The sequence below is a fragment of the Somniosus microcephalus genome, unplaced genomic scaffold (genome assembly GCF_052327205.1).
Source record: "Somniosus microcephalus isolate GS21.2 unplaced genomic scaffold, FLI_Smic_1.0 unresolved_chr1, whole genome shotgun sequence".
Taxonomy (NCBI): domain Eukaryota; kingdom Metazoa; phylum Chordata; class Chondrichthyes; order Squaliformes; family Somniosidae; genus Somniosus; species Somniosus microcephalus.
Window position 1 is genome coordinate 154,894,023 of NW_028225179.1, and position 27,175 is coordinate 154,921,197.

The 27,175-nt window shown below is 49.6% G+C and overlaps 1 protein-coding gene across 1 annotated transcript in view; it reads left to right on the forward strand.

The window, feature by feature from the left end:
• The window catches only part of LOC147096285 (zinc-binding protein A33-like), a 77,642-nt gene that overhangs the window by 20,753 nt on the left and 29,714 nt on the right, over positions 1-27,175 (forward strand). The window contains exon 6 of the mRNA XM_085973885.1: positions 13,091-13,202. Coding sequence (XP_085830011.1) covers positions 13,091-13,202 — 112 coding nt within the window. The remainder of the gene's footprint in view (positions 1-13,090; positions 13,203-27,175) is intronic.

Consider the following 27,175-nt stretch of genomic DNA (forward strand, 5'->3'; position numbering starts at 1 on the left):
GTCTTGTTGCATGCGGGCATGGACTGCTTCATTATCTGAGGAGTTGTGAATGGCACTGAACACTGCAGTCATCAGCCAACATCCCCACTTCTGATCGTATCCAGTGCACACAGCCGTTTCTTGCTACCACGTGGAATGGAGTGGATTGGCTGAAGGCTGGCTTCTGTGATGGTGGGGATCTCAGGAGAAGGCTGATATGGATCATCCACTCGGCACTTCTGGCTGAAGATGGTTGAAAACGCTTCAGCCTTGTCTTTTGCACTCACGTACTGGACTCCACCATCCTTGAAGATGAGGATGTTCATGGAGCCTCCTCCTCCCGTTAGTTGTTTAATGGTCCACCACCATTCACGACTAGATGTGGCAGAACTGCAGAGCTTTGATCTCATCTGTTGATTGTGGGTTCACTTAGCACTGTCTATAGCATGCTGGTTCTGTTTTTTAACATGCAGGTAGTCCCGTGTTGCAGCTTCCCCAGGTTGGAACCTCATTTTTCGGTACGCCTAGTGCTGCTCCTAGCATGCTCTTCTACACTCCTCAGTGAACCAGGGTTGGTCTCCTGGTTTGATGGTAATGGTAGACTGAGGGATATGTCGGGCCATGAGTTTACTGATTGTGGTGGAATACAATTCTGCTGCTGCTGATGGCCCACAGCACCTCATGGATGCCCAGTTTGGAGCTGCTTGATCTGTTCTGAATCTATCCCGTTTAGCACGGTGGTAGTGCCACACAACACGACACAGGTTGTCCTCAGTGTGAAGACCGGACTTCATCTCCACAATGACTGTGCAGTGGTCACTGCTACCAATGCTGTCATGGGCAGATGCATCTGCGACAAGTAGTTTAGTGAGGACGAGGTCAAGTAGGTTTTTCCCTCATGTTGGTTCTCGCACCACATGTCACAGGCCCAGACTGGCAGCTATGTCCTTAAGGACTTGGCCAGCTCGGTCAGTAGAGGAGCTACCGAGGCATTCTTGGTGATGGACATTGAAGTCCTCCACCCAGAGTACATTCTGTGCCCTTGCTACTCTCAGTGCTTCTTCCAAGTGGTGTTCAACATGGAGGAGTACTGATTCATCAGCTGAGGGAGGGCGGTAGGTGTTAATCAGCAGGAGGTTTCCTTCACCTTGCTTTACCTAAAGCCATGAGACTTCAGGAGATCCGGAGTCAATATTGAGGACTCCCAGGACCACTCCTTCCCGACTGTATAACACTGCCGCCACTCCTGGTGGGTCTGTCCTGCCGGTGGGACAGGATCTGCCCAGGTGATGGAGGAGTTTGGGACAGTGGCTGAAAGGTATGATTCTGTGAGTATGAGTCTGTCAGGCTGTTGCTTGACTTGTCTGTGGAACAGCTCTCCCAATATTGGCACAAGTGCCCAGATGTTCGTGAGGAGGACTTTGCAGGATCGACTGGGCTGGGTGTGCCATTGTCATGTCCGTAGCTATTATGTCCGTGTGTAATTGAGACACGGACTGCAGGAGTTGGTTATAACAGGTCTTTACTGAGTGGAGACAAACGGAAACTAACTATGCAAAGTTACTACACAGGCTTATATACAGGGGTGGTCACTACTGGTACTGCAGTATACAGGGGCTGCAGAATATAGTTCCTTCTGCAAAGTACATACACTACAATTCCTCCCCTTTTAGCTAAACAGTACATAACATTCGATGAATAATTAAATAACATATTTACAATTACAGTTGCTAGATACATTAGCTGAAGTTAAGCAATTATTAGTTCAGTCTTTGAGGAGGCTTCCTGATTCTGTCTGGATAACGCCTCTTTGGGGTATCAGGTTCTTCTGGCAAAGTTGATTCGGGATCAACGTCGTTGTTGGGTTCGTCTGCTTCCAATATCACCGATTCTGAGGTAGATGCAATTGGTACTTCGGTTTCATCACCAGGTGTATCGGATCGTGGTGTGGAATTGACGTTTTCCAGTGACTCTAGAATCTGGTCAGCATGGTGTCTTACAATGCTCTCTCCAACGTCCACGGTACACATGAGAGGTCCTTGCCGTGTGCAGATCGTTCCTGGCTGCCATTTCTCTGTGCGGTAGTCCCGGGCCAAAACTGGCTGACCTATCTTAAAACTCCTGGTCGGCCTTTCATTCATATTCTGAAACTGCCTGTTCTCCACATCTCTTCTGATGTTTGGCTTAACCAAATCCAAGCGGCATCGTAGTCTTCGATTGAAGAACATCATGGCTGGAGTTTGGTTGGTAACCGCATGTGTCGCATTCCGGTAGGCAAACAAGAAGTTATCCACCTTGTGTTGTAGGGGTATGTCTTCATTACACATTGCCTTGATAGCCTTCTTGAATGTTTGAAAAAACCTCTCGGCCAATCCATTAGTGGCTGGATGATATGGGGCGGATGTGTAATGCTTAACACCATTGTTTAAGAACCTCCGGAACTCTTCAGACACAAACTGTGGTCCATTGTCGAAGCAAATCTGTTCAGGCAGCCCATTTCTGGCGAATATGGTTCGTAAGACTGTGATAGTTTTTTCTGTGGTGGTTGAGGACATTTTTATTACCTCTGGCCACTTTGAATGTGCATCCACCGCAATTAAAAACATCGAGTCCATAAAGGGACCAGCAAAATCAATGTGCACCCTTTGCCATGGAGATGAGGGCCACTCCCATGGATGTAGAGGGGCTTGTGGTGGGGCGTTTTGGACCTTCTGGCATCCTGTACAGCTCTTGGTCATCTCTTCGATTTCTCTATCGATTCCCGGCCACCACACAAACGCTCTGGCTAAGTTCTTCATTTTTACCCCTCCCAGATGACCCTCATGAAGCTCATTGAGCACTCTATCCTTCAATTTGGGTGGAATTACTACTCTGGATCCACACATCAAGGTTCCTCTGCACACTGACAGCTGTTCTCTTCTCGGCGAGAATGCTGGCAGCAGTGGTTCGCCATGTGCTGGCCATCCCTTCACCGTTAAATCATAGACCCAGGAGAGTGTCGGGTCATTTCGTGTTTCCTTTTCTATGTTTGCATTCGTCACAGGTAGACATTCGACTATGGTCGAGTGGAATATCTCCACTGGATCCACTGCAGGTGCTTCTTCCACCGTCGGCAACGGTAGGCGCGACAATCCATCAGCATTCCCATGCTGTTTAGTTCCTTTGTACTTGATGTCATATTGGTGTGCCCCTAGGAAAAGGGACCACCTCTGTAGCCGTTGTGCTGTCATTATCGGGACGCCCTTCTGAGGATTGAAAATGGAGACGAGGTTGATGATCAGTTAGTAGAGTAAATTTCTGACCGTGCAGGTAGTGATTGAACTTCTTCACCCCCCACACCAGGCTGAGGGCCTCTCTGTCAATCTGGGCGTAGTTACGCTCGGCTGAAGTTAACGAGCGTGACGCAAAAGCTATCGGCCTCTCTGAACCATCAAGGAATTTATGTGACAGTGCCGCTCCAATGCCGTAGGGAGACGCATCACACGCCAGTCTTATCGGTAGTGATGGGTTGTAGTGAGCCAATACTTCTCTTGAAGTGATTAGGTCTTTACTCTTCTGAAAGGCCCGCTGACATTCATCGCTCCATTTCCATGCTACTCCAGTTTGTAGTAGGGCGTTCAGTGGGTGCAGAATTGTGGACAAATTCGGCAAAAACTTATGGTAGTAATTCACCAATCCGAGGAATGACCTCAGTTGCGACACATTTTCAGGCGCTGGAGCCTTAACTACCGCTTCAATTTTGTCAGGGGACTTATGTAACCCCTCTTCATCAATCACGTGGCCACAATACGATATCTGTTTCTTAAAAAACTCGCACTTGGGGCGATTGGCTCGTAGCCCATGTTCTCTTAGTCTAGTGAGCACCTGCTCTAGGTTGGCAAGGTGTTCACTGTCATCTTCACCTGTCACTGGGATGTCGTCCAAGTAACACTGAGTTCCCGGAATCCCTTGCAGGACTTGTTCCATCGCTCTTTGCCATATCGCCGGAGCTGATGCTACTCCGAATACCAGTCGATTATACTGGTAAAGACCTTTGTGAGTGTTTATTGTGAGATACTTCCTAGAGGGTTCTTCAACCTCCATCTGCAAATATGCTTGTGCTAGGTCAATTTTTGTAAAACGCTTCCCTCCAGATAGTGAGGCGAAAATATCTTCTATCCTCGGGAGAGGATATTGTACTGTGTGAAGGACTGGGTTCACCGTCACCTTGAAGTCCCCACAGATGCGAACCTTCCTTGGCTCCTCAGACTTATTGTTTAACGTTTTCTTCATGACAGGAACGATGGGTGTCGCCCACTCGCTCTAGTCTACCTTAGATAACACGCCTGCATTCTCCAGATTCTCCAGCTCTGCCTCGATGGCTGGGCAAATTGCATATGGTACCGGTCTTGCTTTGAAAAACTTGGGAATTGCATTCTCTTCTATTTTTATCGAGGCGGTTACGCCTTTAAGAGTTCCCAGTTCTTGTTGAAATACCTCTTTGGCATTAGCTAAGATTTTTGACAATCGTCCAGGTGTGCCGTCGTCATCCTTTTTATCAGTCACAGTCAGTGCCTGAATGGAGTGCCAGTCTAAACTTATCTTTCTGATCCATTCACGTCCCAATAACGGTGGTCCACCATCTTGCAGTATGTACAGATACAATTTCTGTATTTCCTTGCCGTTGTATTCGACAGGCACCCTTATTTTCCCTCTGGGGTATACTTTTTGCCCCGTATACATTTTCAAGACAATGGATGTCTCTTTCAAGGGTATGTGTGAGAATAGCCGCTCGTAGTCTCGTCGATTCATGACGGTCAGGGCTGATCCTGTATCCAATTCCATTTTGACTTGGGACCCTGCTATCGTGAGGGTGACCCAAATGGTTCGGTGATCCTCTTTTGCGATTACGTTGTGAATTTTGAGACAGCTTAGTCTCTTGTTCCCGGATTCACTATCGCTCATCTGGTCTTCGGAACTACTGTCCGTCATCTTTTGTACTTTCCTGTACTGTTCCTTAGTAGCCTTTTTGTTGTCGTTAGTCTTCTTTCCAGACCTGCAAACTCGTGCAATGTGTCCCATCTTTCCGCATTGCCTGCATATTTTGTCCTTGGACCAGCAGTCCTTCTGGTCATGGGTTGTTCTGCCGCAGCGATAACATTTTTCAAATCCCAGTGTCATTTCGTGGGTGCCGTATTCCTGTGTCTTTTGCTGTATTTCCGCAGCTCCCCTTGCTGCTGCTTCGTACAATACTGCCACGCTGAAAGCCTTATCTAGCGTCAGCTCTTTCTCTGAGAGTAACCTCTTCTGGGTTCCTTCACTCAGGAGTCCACAGACAAATTTGTCCCGTAGAGTATCTGTCAGTCCTGCTCCGAACTGGCAGTGCTTTGATAGCTTGCGTAGTTCCGTAAGGTAATCAGCATTGCTCTCATCTTTGTTGATTTCTCCTGTGGAATTTAAATCTTTCTGCTATCCGCAGCGGTGTAGGATTTAGGTGTTCCTGTAGGATATCAACAATTTCGTTAAAACTCTTCGCCATTGGTTTGGCTGGAGTAATCAGGTTCCGCAATAGGCCGTACGTTCTTGCGCCCATTAAGTTTAGTAGTACCGATGCCTTTTTCTCATCAGCTATTTCCTTTGCCTCGCAATATACTTCGACTCTTTCCACATACGTGGTCCAGTCTTCTATTGCATTATCGAAGGCAGTGATATTGCCAGTCTTCGGCATCTTGGAAATCTAAAATGGCGCCTCTCGCGCTTTGCCGCCTTCTCCGCTGCTGCTAGCGCTGTTGCTGGTGTTTTTATGCCTTGATGGCGACGCCCTATGGTCTTCGCGCAGTTCCCCCCCGCGCTGCTGCTAACGCCGCTCTCCGCGGTTCCCGTGGCAAACTGCAGCTCCTCGCGGCTTTCTGTGCTTCTAATTTCTTTTTCCACGTCATCGGAGCAACCCTATGGGACACTTTCCTCCCTCTTCTCGGGTCTGTACGCTGCCCGGCTTCGTAGTACCGGCTGCGGCCTGTGTGCTCCACCCTCTATCTCTCTCCTCTTCCCGACAACGCTGCTCGGCCCCGTTGAAAAGCCACCCGATCGAGCTCTAGCCCGCCGCAGCCCAGGAAGGATCAGTGTACTACCTGCCACCAGCCCGATTAGCTGGAACACCATCGACAGGATAACCAAGCCCCGCTCTCGACAGCCTCTCCTGCAAATCTTCAACTCCGATGAATCAGAGGCGGTTGCCCACAGTCGACGCCCGTTTCTTCTGTTTGATTTTTTTTTTTCTTTCTTCCTTCTGGCCTCGACCTCTGACAACTTCGCTTCAGGGATGGATCCCCATGAGGTGGTGCAGACTGTAGGTAAGTTCGGATCTGTTCGTCGCCAGTATTATGTCCGTGTGTAATTGAGACACGGACTGCAGGAGTTGGTTATAACAGGTCTGTACTGAGTGGAGACAAACGGAAACTAACTATGCAAAGTTACTACACAGGCTTATATACAGGGGTGGTCACTACTGGTACTGCAGTATACAGGGGCTGCAGAATATAGTTCCTTCTGCAAAGTACATACACTACAGTAGCCGGTACCGATGTCAATGCTGGGTGGTCCAAGCGGTTTTATCTGGGGTATTTATGGCAATACTAAAGGAATATGTCTCCACAGGTTGAGATACGGCCCTTGCTATTGGCCTTTGTTTTTATAATTCACTGCGGATGTTCTAACATTTCAGCGCAATGGTAACTGCATCTGACCTTGGTTCCCAGGATAACTGCAGTCTATACGACCGTGACAATCTCTTTCTCACCCCAGGCTGTCTGGTTACAGCTTCCTCTCAGACTTTTGAGCATAAGAAAAAGGGTTACATGTTACACATCATTCAGGTTATCATTGCATACAGTGGATGATTACAAACTTCTACATTTAATCCTTACACACGATTATGGATCTCTTACTGACGATTATAAGATTTTATTGGTTACTAGCTGAAGTGCCCGGCGGTGCCGAGGGTCTTTTGAGGGCATATTGTTGTTGGGGGAGAGAGAGAGAGAGAGCGCGACTGGGGGGGGGGGCGGCGGGGGGAAGAGGGAGAGTGACTGGGGGGGGGGGAAGAGGGAGAGCGACTGGGGGGGGGAAGAGGGAGAGCGACTGGGGGGGAAGAGAGAGAGAGAGAGAGCGACTGGGGGGGGAAGAGAGAGAGCGACTGGGGGGGAAGAGAGAGAGCGACGGGGGGAAGAGAGAGAGAGCGAGCGACGGGGGAAGAGAGAGAGAGCGAGCGATGGGGGGAAGAGAGAGAGAGCGAGCGACGGGGGGAAGAGAGAGAGAGAGAGAGCGACGGGGGGGAAGAGAGAGAGAGAGCGACGGGGGGAAGAGAGAGAGAGCGACTGGGGGGGAAGAGAGAGAGAGAGCGACTGGGGGGGAAGAGAGAGAGAGAGCGACTGGGGGGGAAGAGAGAGAGCGACTGGGGGGGGAAGAGAGAGAGTGAGTGCGACTGGGGGGAAGAGAGAGAGAGAGAGTGCGACTGGGGGGAAGAGAGAGAGAGAGAGAGAGAGAGCGACTGGGGGGGAAGAGAGAGAGAGCGACTGGGGGGGAAGAGAGAGAGAGAGCGAGCGACTGGGGGGGAAGAGAGAGAGAGCGACTGGGGGGGAAGAGAGAGAGAGAGCGACTGGGGGGGAAGAGAGAGCGACTGGGGGGGAAGAGAGAGAGAGAGCGACTGGGGGGGAAGAGAGAGAGAGAGCGACTGGGGGGGAAGAGAGAGAGAGAGCGACTGGGGGGGAAGAGAGAGAGAGAGCGACTGGGGGGGAAGAGAGAGAGAGAGCGACTGGGGGGGAAGAGAGAGAGAGAGCGACTGGGGGGGAAGAGAGAGAGAGCGACTTGGGGGGGAAGAGAGAGAGAGAGCGACTGGGGGGGAAGAGAGAGAGAGCGCGCGACTGGGGGGGAAGAGAGAGAGAGAGCGACTGGGGGGGAAGAGAGAGAGAGAGCGACGGGGGGAAGAGAGAGAGAGAGCGACTGGGGGGGAAGAGAGAGAGAGAGCGACTGGGGGGGAAGAGAGAGAGAGAGCGACTGGGGGGGGAGAGAGAGCGACTGGGGGGGAAGAGAGAGCGACTGGGGGGGAAGAGAGAGAGCGACTGGGGGGGAAGAGAGAGAGCGACTGGGGGGGAAGAGAGAGCGACTGGGGGGGAAGAGAGAGAGTGACTGGGGGGGAAGAGAGAGTGACTGGGGGGGAAGAGAGAGAGCGACGGGGGGGGAAGAGAGAGAGCGCGCGACTGGGGGGGAAGCGAGAGAGCGACAGGGGGAAGAGAGAGCGACGGGGGGGAAGGGGAGGGGGGTGGGGTGTGGAGGGGGAAGGGGGGAAGGGGGGGTGGGGGGTGGAAAGGGGGGGTGGGGGAGATATACTTAAAGTACAGGAAACTTTGTGCTATCCGGCACCCACGTCTCCAGAGTTAATGTTGAGAGATACTGAGATTCTTATCTCCGTATTTGACAACAAACACTGTTGCTTAGCAACAGCTTCGGGTGTGGCCCTAAAGCTCTGCAGCTGAAGCTGTTGCTATAGCTACAGATCTTGCACAGCTTGACTGTTCAAACAAAGGAAAATAAACAAACAAAGAATAAAAAACGGCTGCTGATTTTTGCCGCTGGCTCCAGATTGCCGGATAGCTCACCTCCGGATAGCACAAAGTTTCCTGTACTTATAAAACATTTTTGGTAAATCTTTCTATGACATACACTTTACAACCTCACCAATCTTTTTATTAAAAAAGGGGTCCTCAGCTCTGTGTTGTACCACAAACAATGGCCGCCGCTTGCTTTTCAGTTGGAAAGATTAGGCCCCGCCCACACAGTCGATTGTCTGTCTCGGTCACCAGGACCCGATTTGGAGCACAGAAGCCCCACCCACTCTATGTTCCTGTACTAAGATGGCCGCGCAGGCACTCTTACACACTGAATCAAAATGGCGTCGCACTGAAACTTTTTGCCCTCCTTGACAAAGATGGCTGCCGTTAATCTGGGGCTGTCAGCAGAAGAAATTTCCTCAGCTGCAAACACAGAATCTTCAGATTATTATTCGAGGCTTGCGACCAACCCAGTTGCTTATGAAGCCTCCCCACCTACTGACCCTGGGAATGGAGCTGAGGCAGCACACCCTCTCTCCTCTGCCAGTGTTTGTCTCTGCCTAGGCCGGGAGCCTGAGTCTAGAGTTGCACTGCTGGCAGTTGGAGAAGCCTAGGAGGCCCCGGGCCTGGAAAAACGGTGAAAGGTAGGAGAATTATAGAGGTTAGAGAAAAGATTTACAAATTAATTAACTTTTTTTAAAAACAATTTGTGTTTTAAAAGCAACTTATGTTTTGCTGGAAATGTAGATTTGAAAAGAAACACGCAGAAAGCGGGAAAAAGAAATGAAAAGTTTAGAATCAAGATGGCGGCGACTCACCTCAGTTCAGAACGATAAGGCCCGCCCACACACAAGCGTAGGATTGGTCAATCGTCCCGTCACTCGACTGTAGGAGGGCCCACCCGCACGCGCCAGGAACCCGGCGTACAATTGGTCGACCTCGAGGTCACTCTCGCTAATGAGCGGATAATGAGATGCTAATGAGCGGAATGTTGAACGTTTTTTGGATACCGCGGGCGCGATTTTTGTCCGGCCGAAACGTAAATACGCTTAGGACGGTCTGGAATCGTCCGCTTTCTTTCGACGTAACGCACGTGTAGGTACGCTCTATAACTTTCGAGTTAAATCAAGACAGACAGACAAAGACACACGGAATGACAGACAGAAGTATCCTTTTATATATATAGATAAGATATCAAAACAAGAATTCAAACAAAACAACGAACATGTAATTCATAACAATCTTAGTCCCTGCCTCGTATCTCAGTCTCTGGAATTCCATTAATTCTCTCAGCTTTTCTCACAGACTGACTGTCGCTTTGCTAACAAGGCTTGTTAAAGTCTGCACCTTTAATATTTGGTCAAGCAGGCCCAAGGCCTCTTTCTTCCATTTTAAAATCTAACTGGGTCTACCCAAGGCGTATTACACTGGTTTATAAACATGATTATTCAAGAATCGGCGAGCATTGACTAACAGTTACATAATACCAACCTAAACCTACAACTAATAATGTTTATTTCATTTCGTCCATGTTAGCTAGTGGGACTCTGAAATGGGGATTTCTCAGGATTCTTACACTGGGACAGACAGATACTCACTGGAGGACTTATCAGGAACAGTTGTAAGCGTGTAGCTCTCATCTCCTTACACTGCTCGAAGCTCGAAGTCCAAGTCCCTCTGAGCTTTTGGGTGTTGTTCCATTTATTGACCCCACCCATAAAACTGGCCCCGCCGCCAGATCGGGATAATGAGCCTGGCGAGTTTCCGCTGATTGTGCCCGTTTGAGGAAGCTCTTCAAATTGAACTAATTTTTAGGGGCACAGACACTAGTAGGCACGTTTTAACAGTTTTTAAATATTAAAATATATTTAATTTACGAAGAAACTGACTAGTGTACACCAGTGAAACTAGTAAATGGTTCAGTACAGTTTTAAAGTCATTTTAGTGATTTGAAAGCAGACTACTCACAGGTGGAGGATTAGACACTCTTAATAAAATGCTTATTTTTTGTGACCATAGAATGATACAGAACAGAAGGAGGCCATTCGGCCCATCTTTGGTAGAGCTATCCTATTAATCCCAGTCCCCTGCTCCTCCCCCACAGCCTTGTCATTTTTTCCCTTGAACTATTGATCCAATACTCTTTGGAAAGTTACTATTGAATCTGCTTCCACCGCCCTTTCAGGCAGCGCGTTCCAGATCACAACAACTTGCTGTGTAAAAAAATGTTTCCTCATGTCGCCTCTGGTTCTTTGGCCAATCACCTTCAATCTGTGTCCTCTGGTTACCAACCCTTCTGCCATTCGAAACAGTTTCTCCATATTTACTCGATCAAAAACATTCATGATTTTGAACACCTCTATCAAATCTTCTCTTATCCTTCTCTGCTCTGAGGAGAACAACCCAAGTTTCTCCAGTCTCTCCACGTGACTGAAGTCCCTCATCCCTGGTACCATTCGACTAAATTTCTTCTGCACCCTGTCCAAGGCCTTGACATCCTTCCTAAAGCGCGGTGCCCAGAATTGAACACAATCCTCCAGCTGAGGCCTAACCAGTGATTTATAAAGATTTATCATAACCTCCTTGCTTTTGTACTCTATTCCTGTATTAATAAAGCCAAGGATCCCATATTATTTTAACAGCCTTCTCAACTTGTCCTGCCACTTTCAAAGATTTATATACAGACACCCCCAGGGGTCTCTTTGTTCCTGCACACCTTTAAAATTGTACCATTGAGATCATATTGCCTCTCCTCATTCTTCCTACCAAAATATCACGAAACACTTCTCTGCATTAAATTTTGTCTATCATTTGTCTGACCGTTTCACCAGTCTCTCTATGTCCTTCTGAAGTCTGTTACTATCCTCCTCATTATTTACAACATTTACGAGTTTCATATCGTCTGAAAACTTTGAAATGATGCCTTGTATACCCAAGTCCAGGTCATTAATAGATATCAAAAGGAGCAGTGGTCCTAATAAGGACCCAGGGATCACCACTGTATACTTCCCTCCAGTCTGGAAAACAACCATTCACCACTACTCGCTACTTTCTGCCCTTTAGTCCTGTGGACTTTAATTTTGATAACAAGTCTCTTATGTGGTACCTTGTTTTGAAAGTCTATATACACCACATCCACCTCACTACCTTCATCAACTCTCCCCGTTACTTCATCAAAGAACTCGATCACGTTAGTCCAACAACATTTGCCTTTAACAAATCCGTGCTGACCGTCATTTCCTCGCCCATACTTTCCCAAACGCTGATTAATTTTGTCCCAGATTATTGTCTCTACAACTTTCCCCACCACCGACGTTAGGCTGACTGGCCTGTAGTTGCCAGGTTTACCCTCTCCTCTTTTTAAAAGAGCGGTGTAACATTTGCAATCCTCCGGTCCTCTGGCACCACCCCCAGATCTAAGGAGTGTTGGGAGATTGTGGCCAGAACCTCCACAATTTCCCCCCTTACTTCTCCCAGTAACATAGGATGCATCCCATCCAGACCGGGGACTTTTCTACTTTGAGGAACACACACACACACATCTACCCATATACACCCAGTCCCACAGAGTGACTTTCCTCAGTTAGTAATCTGGTAAGGAGTATGGAATGTGTTCAACCCCCAGGTATTTTAACCCCAGTTTGTGGGGCATTAAACTGGGAACAGTATTTAGTTGTACATTGAGGCTCCAGTTCCAGCTTTTGTTTATTTTAGTATTTATATTCCCCCAAAATCTCTCAGTGCAGAGGCGGGTGTAATGTTTGATATTTTCAGAAGCTGTGACCTCCCTCCCTGGAAGTCCCGGTGTTTTCTGCTGTTGTCAGATCCTCGATTCCTCCCCTCAGGGCGGCTGTTTTCTCGAATTGAAAAACAAAAAAATCAGTCAGAAAGGGGGATCTCGGTGAGAACATCTCTCCCCGATCCCCGGCCAGTCTCTCCCCCGATCCCCGGCCAGTCTCTCCCCCGATCCCCGGCCAGTCTCTCCCCCCGATCCCCGGCCAGTCTCTCCCCCCGATCCCCGGCCAGTCTCTCCCCCCGATCCCCGGCCAGTCTCTCCCCCCGATCCCCGGCCAGTCTCTCCCCCCGATCCCCGGCCACTCTCTCCCCCCGATCCCCGGCCAGTCTCTCCCCCCGATCCCCGGCCAGTCTCTCCCCCCGATCCCCGGCCAGTCTCTCCCCCCGATCCCCGGCCAGTCTCTCCCCCCGAACCCCGGCCAGTCTCTCCCCCCCGATCCCCGGCCAGTCTCTCCCCCCACCGATCCCCGGCCAGTGTCTCCCCCCCGATCCCCGGCCAGTCTCCCCCCCCCCCCCCCGGATCCCCGGCCAGTCTCTCCCCCCGATCCCCGGCCAGTCTCTTCCCCCCCGATCCCCGGCCAGTCTCTTCCCCCCCCGATCCATGGCCACTCTCTTCTCTTTCCCCCCCCCCCCCTGATCCCCGGCCACTCTCTCTCTCCCCCCCGATCCCCGGCCACACACTATCTAATCCCGGGTGAATCTCTCTAATTCTCTGCTTTTTCTCCCAGTCTCTGTGACCCTGGACGTGGAAACAGCGCATCCAGGACTCGAGGTGTCTGAGGATTTGAAGAGTGTGAGATGGACCGGGACCGAGAGGAACCTCCCTGACACCGGGAAGAGGTTTACAAACTGGCCATGTGTGCTGGGATCGGAGGGATTCACATCGGGGAGACATTACTGGGAGGTGGAGGTGGCGGGGAATTGGGTCTGGAGTCTGGGAGTAGCCGCAGAGTCTGTGGAGAGGAAGGGTTGGTTCACACTGAGCCCGGAGACTGGACCATCGAGCGGATTGATGATGGGTTTCATGTAAACTCCTCCCCTCGATCCCTTATCCTCGACGGTCCGATCCCCGGGAAGATGGGAGTTTATCTCAGTTATGAGTCCGGGACAGTTTCATTTTACAGCGCGGACACGAAGACCCATCTCCACACCTGCACTGGGAATAAATTCACGGGGAAACTTTATCCTTTCTTTGAGACTCAGGATGAAAACAACAAGTGGCTGAGAATCTGCTCCGGCTCCGATCCGGGTCTGTAAAAGGGGCGGGGCCTCGGGCCGGCCCGCATCATCCATGACATCACAATGAGTTCACCCTGCACCATTCGGGTCAGGAGCAGAGGTCAGGGGTCAGGAGTTAGAAAATGTAATTTCCAAATTACACATTGTAAAATCCCAATGAGACTGTAAATACAACCAATAAAAATATACAATGTCAGAAGAAGAAAGACTTGCATTTCTATAGCGCCTTTCACGACCACCGGGCTTCCCAAAGCGCTTTACAGCCAATGAAGTACTTTTTGGAGTGTAGTCACTGTTGTAATGTGGGAAACGTGGCAGACAATCTGTGCACAGCAAGCTCCCACAGACAGCAATGTGATAATGACCAGATAATCTGTTTTTTGTTAAGCTAATTGAGGGATAAATATTGGCCAAGACACCGGGGAAAACTCAATCACAAAAGCAAAATACTGCAGATGCTGGAAATCTGAAATAAACAGAGAAAATGCTGGAAATACTCAGCAGGTCAGGCAGCATCTGTGGAGAGAGAAACAGAGTTAACGTTTCAGGTCGATGACCCTTCGTCAGAACTCTTCTCTGAAATAGTGCCTTGGGATCTTTTACATCCACCTGAGAGAGCAGACAGGGCCTCGGTTTAAGGTCTCATCGAAAAGACCCCTCCGACAGTGCGGCACTCGCTCAGTACTGCACTGGAGTGTCAGCCTAGATTGTTGTGCTCATGTCTCTGGAGTGGGATTTGAACCCACAACTTTCTGACTCAGGAAGTGAGAGTGCGACCAACTGAGCCACTGGCTGACACTGTAATAAAAACAAAGACTAAAATAAAAAGTAAAACCGACAGCAACTCCATCCCAGCCCTTTCTCATCACTGCCCCACTCCTTTATATTAAAAAGCAGGTATAAGTTGTGCTCTCAAAATGAGGACATTCCTCAGTTCATCAGCACCATTAGTGATGAGAAATACACAAACTATCTCTCTTCAAGATGACGGGGAGTTTGCAAATCTTCGGTTTAACGGGCTGAATGTTCACTTTTACTGCGGTGCGGGCTGTAAAACGGGCGGCCGATCCGCTAACGCTTGTTGTGGTAAAAGTGAAAATTCACCCCAGAGTGTTTGACGTTCCCTCGCAGTTGATTGTAGTGCCACTTTCAGCCAGGAGATGGTGATGGCGAGCTGTACAAAGAGCTGTAAAGTTTTACAGTGCAGTATCACCACCTGCTGGTGGAAACCGGTACTGAGGGAATATCAAAAACAGCAAATGCTGAAACACTCGGCTGATCAGACAATTCAGGCAGGACCTTCCTTCAGAACTGAAAGACGATGGGATCAGAAAAAAGAATGGAAAATAAACACGAGCCTAGAATTCCCTCTTCTGTGCTCCTGGCACACACCGAGTCCCTGTCGGGAAAATCCGTATCCCGGTTTGTCCAATGTTCAAAAAAGTACAGGTTGGGAGTTTGGAATTTCCCAATATGGGCTCTTGCTGTGTGTCAGGAGAGCGGAATTCCAAAATCTGGGCCTGCATTCCGAGTACAGAGAGGAGATTAATCAGCTAAAAAAATCTCTCAAGTGGGTGCTGAAGACATGAAATTTATTTCCAGAGGGTGCCTGGGAGATACTTTGGTCAAAAGTGAATGGAAACTAGTTACTGGATTATCCTAGGCAGCGCCCTAGGTATGTGTCAGACCGTTACTTCACCCCTTGGTCCTGGATTTGAATCAAACAACAACAACAAATTGCATTTATATAGCACCTTAAACATAGTAAAATGACCCAAGGCGCTTCACAGGAATGTTATCAAACCTAATTTGACACTGAGCCACATAAGGAGTTTGGTCAAAGAGGGAGGTTTAATGGAGTTTATTAAAGGAGGAGTGAGAGGCGGAGAGGTTTAAGAAGGACATTTCCGAGCTTAGGGCCTAGGCTGCTGAAGACATGGCCGCCAATGGTGGAGCGATGAAAATCAGGGATGCGCAAGAGGCCAGAACTGGAGGAGCACAGAGATCTCGGAGGGTTGTAGGACTGCAGGAGGTTACGGAGATAGGGAGGGGCGAGGCCATGGAGGGATTTGAAAACAAGGATGATAATTTTTAAATCGAGGCAAAGCCGGACCGGGAGCCAGTGCAGGTGAGTGAGCACAGGGACGAAGGGTGAACCGGGTCTGCCGACTGCACGGTGCAGCCGCGACCAGTCTCCTTAGGGCCAGGGTCTGGGAGCCCACTCGGTGTAACTAAAAACCCAGTAGAGTCTGAATGTTGTGGGGTCAATGCCCCCGCCTTGCTGAGTAAATAACCTGAGCTGACACTCCAGTGCGATAATGAAGGAATCAGCAGGAAAGAGCTTGCAATCATACAGGTCCTTCATGACCTCAAGACATCCCAAAACATCACAGCCAATGAATTCTATTTGAAGTGCAGTCACTGTTATTTAGATGTACCATCTTTAGGTTGAGGTGTTAGAGGCCCTGTCTACCTGCTCAACTGGGTCTTAAAGATCACGAGACACTATTGAAATAAGGACAGGCAGTTTACCCATGTCCTGGCCAACATTCCTTCTGCAATCAGTTGATGGATCTGGAGGAGTTGGGCAATGGAACATGCACTTATTTACTGTACGTCGACCTTTCCCTTTCATCATTGTAAAGACCTCTATCAGGTATCTGTAGGATAGAGTGTACCGGTAGGATTTAGTAAACATTATGAAGATTCTATAACCATTTTTATATAACTATAATATGTGAAATTGTATGTTAACAACCTATATAGCCTGTATAATATGGCGAATGGCTGAGACCAAAGCAGGATGGGAAATTATGCCAACCTGACTAAAAACCTGTGTTTTAAATGACTGAAGTAATGGAATGTGGTGCTGAATAAACACGGAGACTGTCGGAGACAGAGAATTCGGTAATGTTATGGAAAAGAGAAGAACTAGAGAAAAGAGAGAGGATTGGAGACATCCTTCATTTTAGAAACTGCAGAATAGACAAACTGTTTAGAAAACACCTCAAGGATGTTCGGTAAAGTGAAATTCTTAGATAAGAATATTTTGTTATGCACAGAAAGAGGCCTATTGGGTTAACGAGGTCATAAGATGATTGGTGAGGAGAGGAGGGACATTTACTAATGTCAGAGAGCTAATTACTGCCAGGTAGGCAAAATGGGAGAAGAAGGGTATAAAAATGCAGATACTGAACACCGAAAGCAGCGCGAAGCCAGAGGAGGAAGAAGAAGCTTCAGTCAACAGAACACAGCAAGAGAATAAAGAGACCGCACCACAGTCACTCGGAGGAATGCGAGGGTTCGATGAACAGACTGTGACTATCTCCTTGTTCAGTATTACTTCTTTGTACTGGATGTTTAATGCTTAATAAACCTGTTTTACTGATACACAATATACCTGGACCCACAGTGCTTTGTGTAGTCACGGAGAAATTATTCTAAAGAACTTTTAAAAGCGACATCATCCCTCAGTCTTCTCTTATCTAGAGAAATGAGCCTCAGCCTGGGTGCTCTCCAGTGACTCCTCCCGCTGGACGTGGCCATCAGGTGAGGACACAACCGAGCTTAGCTCTGCTGTTCCCGAGACTGGAGTTAGTGCCTTCAGGAGAAGAAGCGAGGAAATTGAGGTTTGAGGGACTTCTACAAAGAAAGCCACATTATAAAAAGGCGATTGGCTGTGCTGGTGCTCAGCTCACTGTGCCACGGTGCTCGCTGCACTCCACACATGGTGATCTCCCAGTCTGAGCTGTGCTGCCCTATAAGCGGGAGTGAAATCTCTTTTACAGTCCTCAGTGCATTGAGAAATATTGTGGTTTCCAACTTATTTTTTTCATGAGTAAGCTCTCACTGTAGTGTGGCAAATTCAGTTGCCCCCTTTTCCCCCGCCCCTCCAGTACCACACATCTGTCCCCAGCTGATGGGGCTCACTGGGAAACTGTTCCTACCGGATATAAAACACAAAGTGCTGGCAGTGCATGGCAGACCAGTCAGTATCTGTAAAGAGAAAAGAGCCGATTGATGGTTTGAATGTGAATCTTTTCATCAGAACTCGTGATGAGGCGTTATACACCTGAAACACCTTTTCCAATTCAGATTTATTGTATTAGTAGATTCTGTTTTTTATATTATTGTTCACACCATGTCTCTGCTAATACGGAAATGTAACCTGCTTCGAGCAGATACAGAAGAAGAGAGAACCTTTGTTTCATTTCTTTACCTCCCTGTCTGTGCTGGGACGCGTCTTGGCTCTGATGTGAGCACCCTGCTTCTGCTGGGATGCTGATTGCCTCTGCTGTGTGCTTCATGCATCTGCTGGAATACACCCTGGTTCTGCTGGGAAACCCCATGCCGCTGTGTGATTGATGCTCCTTTCCTCTCCTTTACCTGCCTCTGTTGACCTGAGTAAGATCCGGATCTCAATGTGTGGCCAACAACAGTGCCCGTGAACTTTCTTCCACTATATCCACGGGTATCTTGCTCCTGACAGACCAGTAAGCAGCGCCTGAACTTCCTGCTTCAGAGTTTTTGTCTGACAACATTTTTGTTCTTTTCGTTCGCTTTGTTTGTATTGTTAGATTAATGAATGTAATAAACATGGCGAGACTGCTCTAAAACCACGTGATCGCTGGTTGGATGCAAATTCATTACGAACAAAAAGAAATCAATGAACGAATTCTGGGGATAAAATAGTTTTTGGGCGGTAGTTCAAAATGTCCAGCTAAGTCCAGAATGAGGTGTGAACTGCAGGAATAAACACAGGAAATGCTGGAAATCCTCAGCAGGTCAGGCAGCATGTGTCGGGAGAGAAACCGAGTTTCAGGTCGATGAGCCTTGGTCAGAACTGCAGGAAGCCGGTGAGCTCGCTGCCTGTAATGTGGCTCCACAGCCGGAAGGTGGCGCTCCATGGCCGTGTCTCCGGTGGATTCCCGCGGTCCGGCTCACTCGAGCTGCTTTCCCACCGCGGCCATTGGCCACACTTCCCCAAGGCCCGCCAGCTTCACTCGCTCTCAGAAGGAACCGCATGAAGGTTCCGTCAATGACCAATTCCTGAGTCTGTTCCGCGACCCGTCGGCGTGCGATTCACAGGCTGAAATAGAAGAGCCCGTGTCCAGTGACAGTGACCTGGTCATTGGCCGGAGAGCCTGTCACTCAGTGAGGGGGCGGGTCTCTCCCGGGGGAAGTGGATTGGCCGGAGAGCCTGTCACTCAGTGAGGGGGCGGGGCTCTCCCGGGTGAAGTGGATTGGCCGGAGAGCCTGTCACTCAGTGAGGGGGCGGGTCCAGTGACAATGACCTGGTCATTGGCCGGAGAGCCTGTCACTAAGTGAGGGGGCGTGTCCAGTGACAATGACCTGGTCATTGGCTGGAGAGACTGTCACTCAGTGAGGGGGCGTGTCCAGTGACAATGACCTGGTCATTGGCCGGAGAGCCTGTCACTCAGTGAGGGGGCGGGTCTCTCCCGGAGTCAGTTCCAACCCTCAGCTTATCAGCTCCGTCTCATTTTAATCGGGGTTTCACTGCAGAGCAGAGGAGCGCTGCAGAGTGAGTGAAGGCGGCTGGAGAGCGGGGAGGGGGGAGCTCGGGAAACGCCTCAGAGCCCCGGGACAGACCGGCTTTAGAAAGACCCAGAGTCCAAATTCACCGGTGGAGGGTCCGGGGGACACTCGGGGACATTTCCCGATAGTCAGTCCGCCTCTGAGGGCAAGTCCGCGGGCCGGATCAACCTGTTCCAGGGTCTGATCCGACACCCTGCTGAAAACAGATGTTTCCTCTTACGATCCAGATGCTGTCACGTCTTTCCATTTACTCCTCACAGCAGCGCACATCTGGGGCACTAACAGATACCTCAGTGGCAGTAATTTACTGACTGAATTCAATCTAGTCTCGTCCTACACTACTAAAGTCTCTTTAAATAGCAGATATTATCACACAGACCAGAGGTTTACAGATTGAAATGACTGAAATATTAGATAAAATTAATCAGTGGTGTGAGAATCTCAAATTTGGCAAAGACTAACGGTGCGATTTATATAAAAATAGTTGCCAGGATAAAGTTACTCTGGGCTCAGTTGACTCTGGTAAGATTATCTGGGGATGCAATATATAAACCAGTGTAGTTTAGCATCAAATCCCTGGGCTGGGACCTTCCACCCTCCCTCTGGCAATGAATGGACACAGCTGGGGGGAGTGGGTGGAAATGTGGCTCTGGGCGCAGTCCACCTATTTCACCGCCCATTGGATTTCCTGCCACACACGGGCAGGCCCATTGAAATTATATTCAATGCACAGAATTACTTCAGTTTCAAACAGAAAAATAGTGTGAAAGCTGGAAATCTGAAATAATATCAGAAAATGCTGGAAATACTGAGCAGGTCAGGCGGCATCTGTGGAGACAGAAACAGAGGTAACGTTTCAGGTCTATGAGATTTCAAATATTGGGACTCGGTCTTCATTGGAATGTGACTGCCGAGCTGTATCAACCTTCTGCACATTGCCGGGTACGTCCTGGGGTCGGGGATGCGATTTGGAGGGAGCGACAGTTATCGGGAGAGGGAGGGACAGTGATCGGGAGAGGGAGGGGGCAGTGATCGGGAGAGGGAGGGGGCAGTGATCGGGAGAGGGAGGGACAGTGATCGGGAGAGGGAGGGGGCAGTGATCGGGAGAGGGAGGGGACAGTGATCGGGAGAGGGAGGGGGCAGTGATCGGGAGAGGGAGTGACTGATCGGGAGAGGGAGGGGGCAGTGATCGGGAGAGCGAGGGGCAGTGATCGGGAGAGGGAGGGGCAGTGATCGGGAGAGGGAGGGGCAGTGATGGGGAGAGGGAGGGGGCAGTGATGGGGAGAGGGAGGGGCAGTGATGGGGAGAGGGAGGGGCAGTGATGGGGAGAGGGAGGGGCAGTGATCGGGAGAGGGCGGGGGCAGTGATGGGGAAAGGGAGGGGGCAGTGATGGGGAAAGGGAGGGAGGGGGCAGTGATGGGGAAAGGGAGGGGCAGTGATGGGGAGAGGGAGGGGGCAGTGATGGGGAAAGGGAGGGAGGGGGCAGTGATGGGGAAAGGGAGGGGCAGTGATGGGGAGAGGGAGGGGCAGTGATGGGGAGTGGGAGGGGGCAATGATCGGGAGAGGGAGGGGGCAGTGATCGGGAGAGGGAGGGGGCAGTGATCGGGAGAGGGAGGGGGCAGTGATCGGGAGAGGGGGGGCAGTGATCGGGAGAGGGAGGGGCAGTGACGGGGAGAGGGCAAAGATCCAGACATCAGGGACCCAAAATAAATTTCACACTAGGAACAACCAAAATTGAACAAACCACTAACTACACATACTTGGGCTTAAAAATCAGTTCTACGGGAAATTTTCATCTGGCTGTGAATGAACTGAAAGAGAAAGCAAGAAGGGCTTTCTATGCCATTAAAAAATGAATCCAAATAGAAATCGCAATTAGCATTTGGCTCAAAATGTTTAAATCAGTAATTGAACCAATTGCACTCTATGGCAGTGAGGTGTGGGGACCGCTAACACACAAGAATTTGCAAAATGGGACAAACACCCAATTGAGATCCTACATGCAGAATTCTGTAAAAGTATCCTCCGGACTCAAAGGAAAACCGTAAACAATGCATGCAGGGCAGAACTAGGCCAATATCCATTAATAATCACCATCCAAAAAAGAGCCACCAAATTTTGGAAACACCTAGAAATGAGCAACCCCCAATGTTATCATTACGAAGCCCTGAAATGCCAAGAGAGGACCATAATGAAGAATACCCTCAGTCAACTAGTCCTGGGACTCAGTGAAGTAACTACTAACACTACTAACAATAACCAGCCCCAGGACAGTGACAGCGTAACACAAAGAATTCGACCCAACACAATCGTCGCTAAGCAAAAGGAAAAATATCTGTCATATTGGGCAGAAACAACAAAAACCCAAAGCAAACTCAATTGCTACTTGGCCCTAAACAGACAATACAACATGGCTGATTACCTGACCATGGTAAAGGATAGCAAACTGAGAAAAACCTTGACAATGTACAGACTTAGTGAACATAGCCTGGCGATCGAAAAAGGTAGACACAGGCAGACCCGGCTACCAAGAGAGGACAGGATATGCTCTCACTGCAGTCAGGGAGTGGTGGAGACAGAGATGCACTTCATCACAGCTTGTAGAAAATATCAGGGCATAAGGGAGAATTTCTACCCAAAATTCACAAAAATATGCCCGGAATTCAGAAATTTGAATGACGACCAAAAACTCCCATACCTACTAGGGGAAGAGAGAAGTTGCGTAACACTAGCGGCACACTATGTTACAGCTTGCCATAAACAGAGGGACAACCACTAAATATAAGAAAAGAGTATATACAAATTATACGAATGTATATTTATACACTCAGGGATATATCTGTTTATACACTGTATGGATAGATCTGTATTTTTGTGTACAACCATGAATGTTCTTCGATGCTTTGGCAACATAAGATGTACCTTGTCATGCCAATAAAGCGATTTGAATTGAATTGAATTGAGAGGGAGGGGGCAGTGATCGGGAGAGGGAGGGGCAGTGATCGGGAGAGGGCGGGGCAGTGATCGGGAGAGGGAGGGGGCAATGATCGGGAGAGGGAGGGGCAGTGATCTGGTCGGGAGGGGGCAGTGATGGGGAGAGGGAGGGGGCAGTGATGGGGAGAGGGAGGGGGCAGTGATTGGGAGAGGGAGGGGGCAGTGATTGGGAGAGGGAGGGGGCAGTGATGGGGAGAGGGAGGGGCAGTGATGGGGAGAGGGGGGGCAGTGATTGGGAGAGGGAGGGGGCAGTGATCGGGAGAGGGAGGGGGCAGTGATGGGGAGAGGGAGGGGCAGTGATCGGGAGAGGGAGGGGGCAATGATCGGGAGAGGGAGGGGCAGTGATCTGGTTGGGAGGCGGCAGTGATGGGGAGAGGGAGGGGGCAGTGATGGGGAGAGGGAGGGGGCAGTGATGGGGAGAGGGAGGGGGCAGTGATGGGGAGAGGGAGGGGGCAGTGATTGGGAGAGGGAGGGGGCAGTGATTGGGAGAGGGAGGGGGCAGTGATGGGGAGAGGGAGGGGCAGTGATCGGGAGAGGGAGGGGGCAATGATCAGGAGAGGGAGGGGCAGTGATCTGGTTGGGAGGGGGCAGTGATGGGGAGAGGGAGGGGGCAGTGATGGGGAGAGGGAGGGGGCAGTGATTGGGAGAGGGAGGGGGCAGTGATTGGGAGAGGGAGGGGGCAGTGATGGGGAGAGGGAGGGGGCAGTGATGGGGAGAGGGAGGGGGCAGTGATTGGGAGAGGGAGGGGGCAGTGATTGGGAGAGGGAGGGGGCAGTGATCGGGAGAGGGAGGGGGCAGTGATGGGGAGAGGGAGGGGCAGTGATGGGGAGAGGGAGGGGGCAGTGATGGGGAGAGGGAGGGGCAGTGATGGGGCGAGGGTGGGGCAGTGATCTGGTTGGGAGGGGGCAGTGATTGGGAGAGGGATGGGGCAGTGACCGGGAGAGGGAGCTGCGATCATGAGGACTTTGATCTTGTTTTGCCCAATCACTGTAGTGCCGCTGGGTGGCGCTGTATAGTCTGATGCCAGGTGTAAAGTGAAATGTCATTCTTTGTGAATTTCACTCTATTTCATCCAGATGTGAACAGCGCTTCCTGGGACTCAGGAGTGATCTGTGACTGGGAACCGGGTCTGGATCCACCCACAGAACCATGACACCAGCAGATTGAGTCAGGAAGCACTGGAACTGCTCATGGCTTCCAGACAGCTCCTTGACATTTATGGCATTTTGTGTTTTAGGGTGAGTGGCTGCAATCATTAACACAATTCCGTTTGTGGATCTATATCTCACACCGTATGTCTCCAGAGGGTTTGTAGTCGGCAGTGAGTTTGGTCTGGAGCAAAGATTATTTTGTGTATAAATCTGGACTTCACACTTTAGGAAGGATGTCAAGGCCTTGGAGAGGGTTCGGAGGATGTTTACCAGGATGATACCAGCGATGAGGGACTTCAGTTATGTGAAGAGATTGGAGAAGCTGGAATTGTTCTCCTTAGAGCAGAGAAGGTTAAGGGGAGATCTAATAGAGGTGTTCAAAATTACATGGGGTTTGGGTAGAGAAGGTAGAGTGAAACAGTTTCCTCTGGCAAGTGGGTCGGGAACCGGATTCATGGCTTTAAAATAATTGGCAAAAGAGCTAGAGGGGAAATGAGGAGACATTTCCTCACACAGGAAGGCACTACCTGAAAGGCTGGTGGGAAAAGATTCCACACAAACTTACAATAGGCAATTGGATTTGTATTTGAGAAAGACACATTTGCAGGTTATGGCGAATAATCTGGGGTGTGGGAGTAAATTGGACAGCTCTATCAAAGAGTCGGCCCTGGCACTGCGAGCGGATTGGTCTCCTTCTGTGCTGCAAGATTAGATGATTCTAAAGTGCACTGGAATCTCGACCCTGTCCATCTCCGGCTCCTCCCTCCCTCTCTCTCCCTCCTCCCACTGCCAACTCCTCATGGACCTTCACCCTCCCGGCCAGGGTTCAATTATCCCCCTCCGCCCTCTAACCCTGTTTCTCCTTCACACTGCTCTAGGGTTTCTCTCCCTATATAAAAGTCCACGGCCATAGACTGGTGTATAATAATAATTCACTGAGCATTGCGGTGAACTTCATCGGGAAATCTCTGGATTACAATCCACGTCCTGAAAGTGTCATCAAGGCTTATTCTCTCAATTGTCTTGAGGAACCATTTCACTCGCACTAGACAAATGTCTTTTCTGCATCCAGGGTAGAGATATGACAATGGTGCATCACATTGATTAACCGCTGGTGTTATGCCTCCACATGCGGCCCCGTATGACACCTATTTGTTTGCATGGACCAGGCCGGAGATATCTGGAGGTTAAGATCTTGGCCAATATTTTCTAGTCAGCATTGAGGAGGATTCAGTTTTCTACGATGAGCAATGGTGGTGATCTTTCTGTTCATATATATTAACCTGATTGTGACTACGTTAAGTGTGTCTGTGTCCTTGTCTCCAGCACATAGTGTAGGGGTTTCAGTAGCGGGAGAGTAAGTTCCGTGATTAGGGCCTTGTGAAACCCGGTAGGCGAGCTATTAGTTGGTGTGGGACCAGGTCACTATTTTGCCCAGATTGCTCCGGCTGCTTGTCCTAGTGCCCTGTGTCCACTGGAAGCTTGTCCCATTGGGAGTGAAGAGCACAGTTTAGGTCTCCACTCATGGTTACTGTGCTGTCCATACGTGGGGCGAGTGTTGTTGTGTATGTACCTTTAAGAGAATAACTGGTCTCAGACTGCAGTACTGGCAGTGACCACCCCTGTATAAAAGGCGCTAGTGAGCCTCTGTGTTTTTAGTTTCACTACTGACTTCCACCAGTAAAGACTTATTTTGTTCACTCCTGCTGTCCGTGTCTCAATTATTCACGGACGTAACACTGGCGACGAGTAAGAAACGAACTTACCTGCAACTCGGCAGCACCTCAGACGACGTTATCAAAGGTCGAAGCCAGAAGAAAGAAAACAAACAACAACAAAAAATCCAAAGAAACTCGAGAAACGGGCGTCGACCGTGGGCAACCGCCCTCCAAATCGTCAGATTGAAAACTTGCAGGAGAGACTGTCCAGAGCCAGGTTGGGTTCCTCGGTCTGTGGTTTCCCAGCTAATCGGGCTGGTGGCAGGTAGTGCACTGATCCTTCCTGGGCTGCGGCGGGCTAGAGCTCGATCGGGTGGCTTTTCAATGGGGCCGGGCAGCGAGTCGGGAAGCAAAGAGAGAGAGAGAGGGTGGAGCACACAGGGCGCGGCCGGTGCTTCGAAGCCGGGCAGCGTTCGGACCTAAGAAGAGGGAGGGAAGTGTCCCAGAGGGTCCGCTCCACGACGGGAAAATAATAAAAGAAAAAGAATCAATATTTAACGCACAAGAAACCGTGGAAAGCAGCGCTAACAACAGCGGGGAAGAAGGCAAAGCGCGGGAGGCGCCATTTTGTTAAATCGGGGAAGAAGGCAAAGCGCGGGAGGCGCCATTTTGTTAAATCGGGGAAGAAGGCAAAGCGCGGGAGGCGCCATTTTAGATTTGCAAGATGCCGAAGACTGGCTGTATCACTGCTTTTGATAATACATTAGAGGACTGGACCACGTATGTGGAAAGAGTCGAGGTATATTTCGAGGCAAACGAAATAGCGGAGGGGAAAAAGGCATCGATATTGCTAAACTTAATGGGCGCTAGAACGTACGGCCTATTGCGGGACCTGATTACTCCCATCAAGCCGAAGGCGAAGAGTTTTAACGAAATTGTTGCTGTCCTACAGGAACACTTAAACCCTGCACTGCTGTTGATAGCAGAAAGATTTAAATTCCACAGGAGAACTCAGCACAAAGATGAGAGCAATGCTGAGTATCTTACGGAACTACACAAGCTATCAAATGCCAGTTCGGAGCAGGACTGGCAGATACCCTACGGGACAAATTTGTCTGTGGACTCCTGAGTGAAGGAACACAGAAGAAGTTACTCTCAGAAAAAGAGCTGACGCTAGATAAGGCTTTCAGCGTGGCAGTATCGTATGAAGCAGCAGCCAGGGGAGCTGCAGAAATTCAACAAAAACCACAGGAATACGGCACCCACGAAATGACACGGGGATTTGCAAAATGTTATCGCTGCGGCAGAACTAACCATGACCAGAAGGACTGCTGGTCCAAAGATAAAATATGCAGACAATGCGGGAAGATTGGACACATTGCACGAGTTTGCAGGTCTGGGAAGAAGACCAGCGACAACAAAAAGGCTACTAAGGAACCGTAGAAGAAAGTACAAAAGATGACGGACAGTAGTTCCGAAGACCAGATGAGCGATAGTGAATCCGAGAACAGGAGACTAAGCTGTCTCAAACTTCACAATGTAATCACAAAAGAGGATCACCGAACCATTTGGGTCACCCTCACGATAGCAGGGTCCCAAGTTAAAATGGAATTGGATACAGGATCAGCGCTAACCGTCATGAATCGACGAGACTACGAGCGGCTATTTTCACACATACCCTTGAGAGAGACATCCATCATCTTGATGACGTATACGGGGCAAAAAGTATACCCCAGAGGAAAAATAAGGGTGCCTGTCGAATACAATGGCAAGAAAATACGGAAATTGTATCTCTACATACTGCCAAGTGGTGGACCACCGTTATTGGGACGGGAATGGATCAGGAAGATAAACTTAGATTGGCATTCCATTCATGCAATGACGGTGGACGGTAAAAAAGATGAAGACGTCACTCCTGGACGATTGTCAACAATCTTAGCTAACGCCAAAGAGGTATTTCAACAAGAACTGGGCACGCTTAAAGGCATAACCGCCTCGATAAAAATAGAAGAGAATGCAGTTCCCAAGTTTTTCAAAGCAAGACCGGTACCAAATGCAATTTGCCCAGCCGTCGAGGCAGAGCTGGAGAATCTGGAGAAGGCGGGCGTGTTGTCTAAGGTCGACTGGAGCGAGTGGGCGACACCCATCGTTCCTGTCATGAAGAAAACGTTAAGCAATAAGTCCGGAGAGCCAAGGAAGATTCGCATCTGTGGGG